This window comes from Myxine glutinosa, chromosome 13 (genome assembly GCF_964187855.1).
Source record: "Myxine glutinosa chromosome 13, kmMyxGlut1.1, whole genome shotgun sequence".
Taxonomy (NCBI): domain Eukaryota; kingdom Metazoa; phylum Chordata; class Myxini; order Myxiniformes; family Myxinidae; genus Myxine; species Myxine glutinosa.
Genome location: NC_136273.1, coordinates 98,449,444 through 98,463,165, shown reverse-complemented (window position 1 = coordinate 98,463,165; position 13,722 = coordinate 98,449,444). Strand labels below are relative to the sequence as shown.

Sequence of the window (13,722 nt, the reverse complement as noted above, 5' to 3'; positions counted from 1 at the left end):
AAAGAGAGAGAGAGAGAGAGGCCACCCAATTGATGATCGGGTCAAATGCATTGAAGTGTTGCTGCTATTATCAATTTTGTTCAATTGATGAAACACTCCGGTCCATGCTACTTCTCATCTCGATCACCAAAAAAATTATCGGGTGCAAATTTCTGATCAAGACCCTTTTTTAACCCTTTTAGGGGTCCTTCTATGCAAATTACCAACATTAAACCTTCTTACCCACCGAATCATTATTCACATGTATCTTTGTGATGTATTCAAAGCGGAAATTTGCACGGGCATTTTGATTAAATTTCTGCAAGACCCTTTCTGACCACTTCAAGCATATGTGGTCTTCTTATTCAAAAGTGCAGTGTCAAAAATTTTCTTGCGTTGCATTATTCCTTCATACCATTTGAATAGAGCAGTTTGCAACAAAAATTTTCTCAGGCACAATTTTCTGATCAAGACCTTTGTGGACTCTTACAAGGGACCTTGTCATATGCAAATGCCAGTGATTTTCATTCATTACACATGTTTTGTATTCAGTATCCAATGTCGAGGTCATAAAATAATAATCAGCCTCGGCACAAATATTTCTGAAAAAGGGTTTTATTGGTCTTTTTAAGGGTCTGCCACTTACAAACGCCGGAAATGTGCAACTCAAGAAATGGGTTTTGTTGGAAGTCAAGGTAATGTGACACTTCATTCCTCTCACCCTAACAAAACTTTCGGGCGTGAGTTTATGGTTAAACTCTGACCTGCTCTCAGAATTCTCTGACCAGAATACTTATGGTGAAGACAAGTACTCATTTTTAATGTAGAACCAAAAATAGCTCGGAGTGGGCTGACAATCTCTTGAGGTTGGATTCAGACCTCCGCTGATTTTGGGGGAACCTCATGGGAATCCCACTGATCCCCTGGGAGACCCCGATCCGAAATCGAAGAATCTAAAACTGAGCGATCCTGCGGACCAGCGAACAGAAGGGCTGTATCGGGGTTCAGAGCAATCTGTTGGTAAATAAGGGACGAGTAGGGATCCGAAGGAAGTTTGGGGGTAACCCCACCTGGAGCCCCCACGATCCGAAATCGAAAAATTAAAGCCTCAGTGATTGTGGTTAATGTGTAAAGTATTAATGTGTCAAGTTTCAGAACAATCAGCCGGGTGATAACTGAGTAGCAAAAACAGCGAAAAAGTTAACGAACAGACAGACAGACATACAGAGACATCACGGGTGGGGTCATCACGACCCATTTTATAAGTTCATCTCTTCGAGAATTGATGACATAAAAATCTGAAAAGTGTACCAAAAATCATTTGGTATTGCCTATTTATCCTGGGTGTTGGGCTAGCGGCTAGGGTGCCGGCTTAGGATCCTATGATCCTGGGTTTGAATCCCGGTCGATCGCTGAATTAACGCCAGAGGGGTTGACTCAGCCTGTCATCCTTCCGAGGTCGGCTAATTGAGTACCAGTTCACTGGTAATTCCCTGTTTGCCGTTAAAGGCGGCAAAAAGGGTTGGCGTCAGGAAGCGCATCCGGCCGTAAAACATTGCTTCAAAAAGGGGACCAAAAAACAACAACCACGGTTCCCGAAAAAGGCCAACCCCCGCTTTGCGGGGAAAAATGGCCTCTAAAGGTGGTTATTATATATATATTATATTGCCTACAAAAGGAGGGGGGAGTGGGTATTGTTATGCACCTGGTCCCTTAACAGTATTGTTCTCAACCTCCCGAACCCAGCGGAAACTCTCTTTAGTTAAGAAAAGTAAATAAAAATACATTCCATCTCAAACATGTGGATTATCACACATGGAGATTAAAACACAGAAAATGCGACTCAATTCTTGGATTATTTTAAATAAATTTTATGGTATTTGTATTTGACTTTTTATGGAGAAACCGTTGGTATACGAGGCTTTTCAGATATTAAATCACTGAGAAAAAAAGTCAAAATATTCCACACATTCTTTGCTGTTCTAAGAAAAAAATGAAGGTCAAGCACACTACATTTACCTGTAATTTGGCTCATGAAGGGTTTCTTGTGTATGTCTTCCCATTCCTTCTGCATCTTCGGTACAATTTCCTGGTTTCGCTGCAGCACTCGATGCTAAAGAAAAAGAGTTTTTTTGAAAAACGTGTTCTCCTTTCCTTTTTCTCTAAGCTTACAATTATTTTTAAATTTCGCATCAATTTGGGAACACAATACATGCAATGCCACACACCACTTGAAGAAACATGGATGGTCACCAAAGCCATGATATCTATGAAAGAGATGTACAGTCACGTGAAAAAGTAAGTACACCCCATGTAAACTTTTGACTTTTTCAACATATTTCAACATACAGCTATTTGACCTTCATTTCAACAATGTTGATAGATAAAGGTGATATAATATAACAAATATCATGAAACATTTACATTTTGTAGTCCATTGTATCATTTAAATAAACATAAATGCAAATTTTGCATGTGGAAAAAGTAAGTACACCCTTACATTTATCACTACTTCAAATACCTAAAATTAGAATCAGGTGCACCAGCTCAGGTACAAATGATTAGAACATCGTTAGAGAGGATCTTGGAGGAACCTGTCTTATTTAAACTTCAGACATTTAGTTTGGTTTGCTCTTTGTTGTTGAAGTGTGCGGCGTCACCATGCCTAGATCAAAATAGCTCTCTGAGGCCTTCAGAAAGAAGGTTGTAGATGCCGACGAGTCTGGGAAGGGATTTAAAAAGATCTCCAAACAATTTCAAATCAATCATTCGACTGTCCGGAAGATCATCTACAAGTGGAGAAGATTCCAAACAACTGCCAACTTGTTCAGGCAAGGCCGCCCCAGCAAGTTCAGCCCGAGAGCAGACCGCAACATGCTGAAAGAAGTCTCCAAGAACCCCAGAATGTCATCACGGGACTGACGGGTAGCTCTTCCCACTGTTGATGTCAAAGTGCACGAGTCTACCATTAGAAAGAGGCTGCACAAATTTGATCTACATGGGAGGTGTGCCAGGAGGAAACCTTTGCTGTCCAGAAAGAACATCAGGGCAAGACTAAAGTTTGCCAATGAACACCTAGGCAAAGACCAGCACTTCTGGAACAATGTGCTCTGGACAGATGAGTCAAAGGTAGAGCTATTTGGCCACAGTACCAGAAGACATGTTTGGCAAAAACCAAAGACAGCATTTGACCACAAGAACCTGATACCAACTGTAAAGCATGGTGGTGGAAATATTATGGTTTGGGGCAGCTTTGCTGCATCAGGGCCTGGGCAGCTCACCATCATAGAATCCACTATGAATTCTTCATTGTACCAGAAGGTGCTTGAGGATAATGTGAGGCCATCTGTCAGAAAGTTGAAGCTCAACCGAAGGTGGACCTTGCAACATGACAATGACCCTAAACATACCAGTAAATCCACCAAGGAATGGCTGAAAAGAAAGAAATGGAGGGTTCTGGAATGGCCAAGTCAAAGCCTGGATGTAAATCCCATCGAGATGTTGTGGGGGGATTTGAAACGAGCTGTGCATGCAAGAAAGCCCTCAAACAGCGCACAGCTGAAAGAATTCTGCATGGAGGAGTGGGAAAAGATTTCTCCAAGTCGATGTCAGAGACTGGTAGACAGTTATAAGAAACGCCTACTCTGCCAAAGGGGGCAATACCACCTATTCGAGCCAAGGGTGTACTTACTTTTTCCACATGCGAAATTTGCATTTATATAATATCACATTTATATTATGTTTATTTAAATTATACAATGGACTACAAAATGTAAATGTTTCATGATATTTGTGATATTATATCACCTTTATCTATCAATATTGTTGAAATGAAGATCAAGTAGCCGTATGTTGAAATATGTTGAAAAAGTCAAAACTTTATATGGGGTGTACTTACTTTTTCACGTGACTGTACGAGGGGCAGTCAAATAAGTAATCTTAAAATACTTTTCATAACTTGTTTATTGCATGTTCGTGTGGAACAACTGTTATTTTTCAACATAATCTCCATTGCGCTCAATGCATTTTTCTAGCGCTTTACTAAGGCCTGGATTCCCCAAGAAAAGAAATATGTTGGCTTGCTTGTGTACTGTGTAGCCATTCGTGCACCGTCTGTTGGACCTCTTTGTCGGATCAGAAAGTGGTTCCACCAAGCGCCTCTTTAAGTGGCCCAAATATGCGGTAATGCAAAGGGGTGAGGTCTGGTGAGTGGGGTGGATGAGGATGACACTCAAAATGCAGGTCCTCGATTGTTGCAGCTGTAGCGCGGGCAGTATGGGGCCGAACATTGACATTCTGCAGCAAAACACCGGTAATGAGTAGTCCACGACGTTTTGATCTGAATGCTGGTGTCGGGTGATTTTGAAGGAGGTCGCAGTGATACACTTGTGACTGTGGTCCCTCTGGGCATGTAATGCTCCACAAGTGGGCTTCGGCTATCCCAGAAAAGAGTCAGCATCACTTTTCCTTGTTGTTGTTCAAGCTTCCTACCTGGAGGCTTTGTTTTCTCTCAGCGGTCGATTGTGGTCCTGCTACTCTCGTTCTCTCAGTTCTTTCCAAGTCTTTCCACCCCATACTTCCTTGTTTAAAATCTGAACTTGAAAAAACCAAAAACATTTCCTTCTTTTTTCTTTTCGTTCGTTCGTTCTTCGACCACGTGTTTCACCCCCATTTCACCCCCATTTTCACGCCATTCCCCAGATCTGTTTTGCCCTGTTCTTTTTGCTGACATATTTTGCCCTTTTGCCCTGACTCGTGGTTGTTCCTCTAGGCTCCCTCTCCCCGTTGGTTTTTTCATGAATATTAGATTGTTCTTCACGGTTCTGTTTAAATATGTTTAAACTTTCCCCTGTAGTGTTTTATTCAGTGGTATATTACAACACGCTGTTTTTCTTCCTATTTAAAAGGCTCTTTTCAATTTCCTCTCCAACTCATTCTACTTCAAAAAACAAAGTGTGTGTTAAGTTAAGCAGACGGCTGTCTGCGGAATTTTTTGGGCTTCGTTGAAGTTGAATGTTGGCTTCACGTGGTTGAAACCAAAGCATTCAGAATCATTGGAATCTCCCACGATGAAGCTGATTCTGAGGACCTTTCTCTCTTTCACCGCAGGCAGGTAGGTGGTCTTTCTGTCTTCTACCGACTCCTCTCCGGCCTTGCTCCCCCGCTCTGTCTGTGTTCTGTCCCCCAAATATTCCTGCAGGACACACAAGATCTGCCAGCAACCCTCTTCTGGTGAAACTGCCAAAATCAAGACTCTCTGCTCACCTTCACTCCTTCATTCCTCTTTTCTCCCACCTCTGGAACAAACTCCCACACTCTCTTTAATCCATCTCCTCCCTCCAGGTCTTTAAAACAGCTGTTCACCACCATCTCTTATCTTCCCCCATCCAAAACCTTGATCTTTTCTACCCCTTCGTTAAAAGACCCCAAATCCGCCTCTTTAAATCCCCAACTTCTTTCCTGAAATTCCTCGACGTGTTCATTTGCTTTGTACCGTGTACCCCTTCCCTCCCCCTATCCCCTCCCTCCCCCCACAGCCCTCCCCCTTCCACAGATCTACCGACGTCCCTGTTCTCTTCTGTTGTTCTGCTTGTGTACTTCCCTCTCTCCCCCTCTTGTCTCCCGCTCCCTTCATTGCATGTTGTACGTGTTTGTTCATGTTTTCCTGCTCAATGTGTTAGCTCTTACATGGGCCTCCATTCTGTGTACAAAAAAAATAAATGCACCATTCTTTGCTTGCCCTCTTCGTTTCTGGCTGAAAGTAGTGGACCCAGCTTTCATCCCCAGTCACTACGCGCTGTAAGAAAGTGTCGCCTTCTGTTTCGTAATGTCGCAGAAGTTCTTCATATGCATCCACTCGCTGTTCTTTCAGTTTGGGTGTGCGTTGTCTAGGCACCCATCTTGCAGACGCTTTGTGGAACACCCCAGCACGTTGTGAATGAGATGCTGTGCTGAACCATGGCTAATGTTCAATTCGGAGACCACTCCATCCAGCGTAATGCAACGGTTTTCCCTTAGCATGCGCTCAACTCCTGCAACCATTTCTGGTGCGTCGGCTGTGTGAGGCCGGCCCGAGCGAGCAGCATCTGCCACACTGGACACTCCACTTTTAAACTTCCTGTCCCAGTCGTAAGCCTGCTGCAGCGATAAACATGTGTCACCATATTGCATCATATTGCATCTTCATTCTACGGTGGATTTCACTGGGATTCACACCCTCCCTTCCCAAGAAACGGATGACAGAACGTTGCTCCTCCCTGGTGCATGCTTCTAAGGGAGTCGCCATCTTGTAACTGCTCGACTGACGTCATACGCTCAATGTTGCCAGATCTAAAACCAGCAAAATATGACTCTTACCACCCACAGATATAACATGTCATCTACAACTACACACATTACATTCTCGAATTTATATTGCCATTTTACGGTTACTTATCGACTGGCCCTCTTATATTTGGAATAAAAAGGCCAATTAATTAACGACAATACACAAATAAATTGATGTAAATCAATTTATCGAAAATTGAATCGAATTTGCATGTTGCATGGAAATAAATAATCGAAAATTGAAAAATTGAGCAATTAAACAACAAGAACGGCACTCTTCGATGTTGCGACTTCGCCCGATATGCCCCTGACCACATTATTACATCATTAAACATGACTTGTATTTACATCAATATGCATATCTGCACCATGTTTGACTTAGATCCCTTCAGCCATTCTTAAGTTATCGTGGTAACAAAATAATTATAACTTAACATGACCTCTGACATTTGACCCCAAAATCTAATCAGTTAATCACATACCTGTACAAAGTTTGACTTGGATCCCTTCAACCGTTCTCAAGTTATAAACCTATTACAGACTCTGACCTTTGACCTCTTGACCCCAAAATCAAATAGGTTCATCTTTACACCATAATATAAGATACACTTGTACCAACTATGGCCAAAATCCCATCGCAGGTTCACAAGTTATCGTGGTAACAGGATTTTCACCCAACGTGACCTCTGACCTTTGACTTATTTGACCCCAAAATCTAATCAGTTCATCTTTACTTCATTATACACACCTGCAGTAAGTTTGTAAGTTTGACTTAGATCCCTTCAGGCAATAATCAAGTTATTGTAGTAACAAAAACCTATCATGGACGGACGGACAGACGGACAACCCGAAAACATGCCTCCAGCGACTTTGTCGGCAGAGGCATAAAAAAATTAAATAATGGAAAAGTTATTCTTCAAAAAGGACACCAAGACTAAACACAATGCCTGCTTACAGGAACCATAAAAACTGCACAGGCAGAACAAAACAAGCACAAAAATAAGGATTAATATGTCAAAGAGACTTGCACAAACTTTTTTTTTTGTTTTTTATGTTGAAAGCTCCAGTCACGGACTATATATTCCTCATCGAGGCCAGGCCTTGAATAAAAGAGCTGCATTTATATAAGGATGAAGAAAGAGAGAATATTCCAAGGGTTTTATAGGAAGTTAAAAAAAATCTGCTTTTTGAAAAAGAGGAAGATCATAAGTGTTTGGAAAGCTATGAGAAGGAAAGAGTTCCAGAGTTTAGCAGTGGAGGGGAACAAACAAACATCATAACGGCCCACCCTTGAGTTGCCATTGGCCACACAATAATAATTCGTGGAATAGATCGTTTATTTTTACTTCATTATTCCATAAGAGGAAAAGGAAAAACAAAAAAGAGCAGGCTGAGTGGCATCATGGGTAAAAGCATCTGCTCTGAGTCTGGGAGGTCGGCAGTTTGAACCCCAGGCGAATATTCCAAAGACTAAAAATGGTGCATGCTGCTTTCTTGCTTGATGCTCAGTATTTAGAAAGGATAGAGCACAGGTAAACCATTGGGTGGTAACCATTGCACAGTCATGGCCTGCTGCACCATGAAGTACACCACATGACCAAAAGTATGCGGACACCCCTTCTAATTAGTGGATTCGGCTGTTTCAGCCACACTTATCGCTGATAGGTATATATAATCAAGCACACAGCCATGCAATCTCCATAGACAAACATTGGCAGTAGAATGGGCCATACTGAAGAGCTCAGTGACTTTCATCGTGGCACCATCATAGGATGCCACCTTTCCAACAAGTCAGTTCGTCAAATTTCTGCCCTGCTAGAGCTGCCCCGGTCAACTGTAAGTGCTGTAATTCTGAAGTGGAAACGTCTCGGAGCAACAACAGCTCAGCCGCGAAGTGGTAGACCACCCAAGCTCACAGAATGGGACCGCTGAGTGCTGAAGCGTGCAGCGCGTAAAAATCGTCTGTCCTCGGTTGCAACACTCACTACCGAGTTCCAAACTACCTATGGAAGCAACGTCAGCACAACAACGATTCGTCGAGAGCTTCATGAAATGGGTTTCCATGGCCGAGCAGCCGCACACAAGCTTAAAATCACCATGCACAATGCCAAATGTCAGCTGAAGTGGTGTAAAGCTCGCCGCCATTGGACTCTGGAGCAGTGGAAACGCGTTTTCTGGAGTGATGAATCACGCTTCACCATCTGGCAGTCCGAAGGACAAATCTGGGTTTGGCGGATGCCAGGAGAACGCTACCTACCGGAATGCACAGTGCCAACTATAAAATTTGGTGGAGGAGGAATAATGGTCTGGGGATGTTTTTCATGGTTCGGACTAGGCCCCTTAGTTACAGTGAAGGGAAATCTTAACGCTGCAGCATATAATGACATTCTAGACGATTGTGTGCATTCCAACTTTGTGGCAACAGTTTGAGGAAGTCCCTTTCCTGTTTCAGCATGACAATGCCCCCGTGCACAAAGCGAGGTCCATACAGAAATGGTTTGTCGAGATCGGTGTGGAAGAACTTGACTGGCCTGCACAGAGCCCTGACCTCAACCGCATCGAACACATTTGGGATGAATTGGAATGCCAACTGCGAACCAGGTCCAATCGCCCAACATCAGTGCCCCACCTCACTAATGCTCTTGTGGCTGAATGGAAGCAAATCCCCGCAGCAATGTTCCAACATATAGTGGAAAGCCTTCCCAGAAGAGTGGAGACTGTTATAGCAGCAAAGGGGGGACCAACTCCATATTAATGCCCATGATTTTGGAATGAGATGTGTGATGTTTGGGTGTCCACATACTTTTGGTCATGTAGTGTACCTATAAATGGCTTAATCGGAGGATGTATTGTTGCTAAAAATGGTGTGCATTGTCAGCGCTAAAAATGGTGTGGATTGTCAGCGCAAAAAATGGTGTGGATTGTCAGCGCTAAAAATGGTGTGGATTGTCAGCGCTAACCCCCGCTCTAGCAGGGAAAATGGCCTTTAAAATGCATGTTGTTGTTGTTGTTGTTGTCAGCGCTAAAAATGGTGTGGATTGTCAGCGCTAAAAACGGTGTGGATTGTCAGCGCTAAAAATGGTGTGGATTGTCAGCGCTAAAAATGGTGTGGATTGTCATCATTACTATTAAGAAATGATTATATGCGACCTGCCACAATTAAATGAGTTGAAGTCGCAAAGAACCTTTTTTCGTGCAGGCACCAATGAAACGTGTGCGCAGTCGTGACCATTTTTGGAAAATCAAGTGCCTCTACTTTGTTGTGCAAATTTTAATTGTAGGGCATTGCTCATTGCTTTTGATTGTGATGTACGAGGTAGACACCATGGACACCAAGACTAAACACAATGCCTGCTTACAGGAACACGTTTGCAATACAATATTGCAAAAACACGTTTGCAATACTTTTCCAAATTTTCTCTGCAAAGGTTGTCCAAGTGGATTGCAATTAAGGAACTGGAGTACTGAACACAGTGACCAGTGTTTAAAGCAGGTATTCTGAACAAGTGGAACTCAAAGAGAAGTGACAAGATAGAGTGTGGGAGGGTAGTCATTCCCCTCAATAAAGGAAAAAAATATTTAAAAATTGTCAAGTGTAATGAAATGTCAAACAAAAGCAAGTGCTCGTAACAAGAATCATAGTGTACACCAACTCGTACAAGCTACGGCATTTGATGAAACAGATAGAGCTACACCATCTCCACCCCCCACCCCCCACCCCCCTTATCCATGAGTATGGCACATTGGTTTGGGCCAAATCAGTTTAGATACTTTAAGAGCATCAAATTCAGGCAGTGGTGACCACCAAGTAAATTAACACCGAGTTCGAAAGATGTTCAACACAATTCAGAATACGAGTAAATGGGCCTCACATGGAGAAACTCAGAGATGAATAAATCTTTGGGAAACATATTATCAATCGACTGCAGCATCTCCTTGTGCGATTTGCAGTTCATGTGCTCGTCCATCCAATCGTTGTTGAATGTGGAGACCTTGCACAGAAAACAGCTGTACTTATACCTGGAAAGGCCAGAGATTAAGAAAGCCAATTTGGAGAGTTCTCAACTGGAAAAACGCAACAAAACCAGAAAGTAAAGATAATAAAGTAACAGTAAAAGTAGAAAATAATGAAAAAAAAGATGCAAGAGCTAAAGCAACAAAAGTACTTGAAATGCAGCCACTGCTCTTTGGGTCGACGTGAATGGCGCAACTCAAAACCTGCAAAACAACAATGATAAATTGTCAGCACACTAACCCAGTAGCAATATGCATGACGTTTTCATGAGCTGTCAATATTGCAATAAGAGTGGGTATTGTCACTGCTACAATGAGAAATCGTAACAAAATATGCTAAATATATGTATCATATGTGTATGCATGCATGTGTATGCATGCATGTGTATGCATGCATGTGTATGCATATGCGTATGCGTGTGCATGTGTGTGTGTGTGTGTGTGTGTGTGTGTGTGTGTGTGTAATGCATGTGTAAAATTGAGACATGACTTTGTAAAGAACTCTCCATGGAGAATAACATATGTGACTGATGATGTCACAGGTGCCTCCATTTTGATGTCCGAATTCAACAAGTAGAAAACTTCATCCAATCAGGATGAAATTTCTTGAGCATAATCATCATCATCATCATCATCATAAATTCGTGGAGAAAATAAATAAATAATGATGTCATGGGTCACGTGGTTCGGCTGCCATATTGTTTGAAGAGAAAAGCCTTAAAAACAACTAAAAACCCCTTTTCTCCGAAACGGCTGAACAGATCGAGCCCAAGCTATCATGCATGATCGCATACCCATGATGAACAAAAAGTTCACTAACCATGACGTCATTGGTCACAAGGTTTTGGAGCTATGATGTTTTGAAGCATTAACCCTTTAAAACCTATCTCCTCCCTCATTTTTAATCATATCGAGTGGAAACTTTACAAATACGTTCCCCATGCCTGGAAGCTAAAATTGTCTTTTGGAATTTGCGATAATTCACATGGTTTGGCAGCAATAAATAATAAATTGAATGAAAATATTTAAAAAAAATTATATCTCTCGAACGGCTACATTGATCGATGTGAAACTTTATAGCAAAGTACAAGTCCTGAAGGGGAACAAGTGTATAAAATTTCAATACGATTGGTTGTACAGTCTGGAAGCTAAAAGTTGTTATTTTATGAAGAAGAGGAAACTTTACATTATCTTCTCAGGCAATGTGACTGATTGTGCCACTGCAATTTTTCGGGTGTATTTTCTTTAAAAATCATTTTCTCTGCAATCGTTGGACCGATTGACAGGAAATTTTCACCATAGGAATGCCTCCACGTGTATAATTATTTTATGGTAATTATGATGTCATAGGTCACGTGGTACAAGCGGCATCTTGGAAAAAACGAAAAACTTTGCACCTCTATATCTCCGAATGCGCTGCATATAAAAAATTGAGAGATGGCTCATTGTAAAGAACTCTCCATGGAGAATATCATGTTAATGATGTCATAGGTGCCTCCATTATGATGTCATAATTCGACAAGCATAAAACTTTATCCCATCAGGATGAAATTTCTTTGGCATCAACAAACAAACAACATGCATTTTAAGGTCATTTTCCCTGCGAGAGCGGGGGTTCTCACGAGGGGTATCAAGGCGGGGTTGTATCAAGGTGGGGTTGTATCAAGGCGGGGTTGTGTCAAGGCGGGGTTGTGTCAAGGCGGGGTTGTGTCAAGGCGGGGTTGTGTCAAGGCGGGGTTGTGTCAAGGCGGGGTTGTGTCAAGGCGGGGTTGTGTCAAGGCGGGGTTATGTCAAGGCGGGGTTGTGTCAAGGCGGGGTTGTGTCAAGGCGGGGTTGTGTCAAGGCGGGGTTATGTCAAGGCAGGGTTATGTCAAGGCGGGGTTGTGTCAAGGCGGGGTTGTGTCAAGGCGGGGTTGTGTCAAGGCGGGGTTGTGTCAAAGGCAGCGGAAACCGATCATTACTGCCAGCAGTTATAAAGTGGTCGTTCTAGTTGTTGTTATTATTATTATAACAACTATAGTACTATATTAAGAAACCTAGGCTAATTTGTCCGAAGCAGCCTGAAAGTGAGGCATGAAGGTATGAAGCCTAAGGTCGATACGCACTGTGTCGTTGGAAGACCCGTGATGCCTATGCTTTCGATATTTGATGATCATTTTCACAATCGGTTTGTTTGTTTCACACTGAATGAAAAACGTAGAGGTAGAGTATGCAGATTGTGATATATGACAGGTTCGACGATATTTTCAGCCTGAACAGCATATAAATCAAAATGGCAGTGTGTGGAGTCAGTCGTCGTACACAGTAATGACATCACAGATGTAATCACATCACATCACCTCTGGCATGATTCAGCTCTGATTGGTGTACGTTTGTGAGGGACATACAGACATACATACATACATACATACATACATACGGACAGACAAATACTGTTCTAGAATGCTTTGCCCTATGGGCTCGTCCGTAAAAAAAGAACATAATTACTCAGTAGGGTGGCCCTTATTTTTGAAAGTTTGGAATGTTAAGCTCTCACCCTCTAGAACTATTCCATTTGCCCTAAAAACAAACCAGGCCAAATGTCAGCTAAATTCATAAACATTTAGAGGTAGTCCAGCACCCTTGAACATTTCCCCCTAGAGGCCATGTGATTGAGGTCACGTAACACTAAAAACACATATCGCAGATAATACAGTATATGTATCACTGAAATAAATAAACACCGTTTGATAAAACATGCTTATGAATAATTATCACATCTATGGACTCGAAATATTTAAAAAAAAAATATATATATATATATATATATATAAAATCTTGATTCTTGAAGGTGCCTGGACTACCTCTAAATATAAAAAGACTTGAATGAAATTTTGGCTGCAGTGTTTCTATCCCAAATGGATCACATTTAGGCCATGGGAACATTCAAATTAACATGTTAAAATTATCACCCCGTTTTAGGGCCACCCTATTACTCAGCCTAAAATGACTTTTTCAGGAATAAGACTTCCTGTATATTCTTCCTGCCCCTCACTCTCCCTCCTCTAGTGGGCTGGTGTCTCAGCATCACATTTGTCTCTCTTGGGAATCTAAATCCCCACCTCCCACTCCCCCTTCAACAGTATTGGCACCATTCTGAGGCTGTTCAATCCCACACTTCCCAACAGGGTTTTAAGAAGGCCATGCACAGCCAATCTCAGGTCATCCTCTATCCCCATCGTTTTACCCCCCTTGACCTTCCCTAACCCAACCCTCGTACTTCCAGGTTGCTGTTGCCTTCCTTCCACAATCTAAATTTTTCCTGTTCATTCATTCCTTTACTTGTGTCCAACAGTCGCCCTGCTGTCAATTCATTTTACCCTTTGTCATCTCATCCAAGGTTAAGCCTCAATATTGCACAGT

General features: G+C 42.2%; 1 protein-coding gene and 1 long non-coding RNA gene across 2 annotated transcripts in view; one reads left to right on the top strand and one right to left on the bottom strand.

Annotated features, from left to right (window-relative positions):
- The window catches only part of LOC144888724 (uncharacterized), a 338,047-nt gene that overhangs the window by 244,574 nt on the left and 79,751 nt on the right, over positions 1 to 13,722 (top strand). The gene's annotated exons all lie outside the window — the stretch shown is intronic.
- The window catches only part of LOC137439140 (uncharacterized), a gene marked incomplete in the record, with an annotated part of 59,175 nt that overhangs the window by 7,741 nt on the left and 37,712 nt on the right, over positions 1 to 13,722 (bottom strand). The window contains 3 exon segments of the mRNA XM_078767806.1: positions 1,999 to 2,092; positions 10,179 to 10,326; positions 10,473 to 10,524. Of these exon segments, the coding sequence (XP_078623932.1) occupies positions 1,999 to 2,092; positions 10,179 to 10,326; positions 10,473 to 10,524 (294 nt within the window).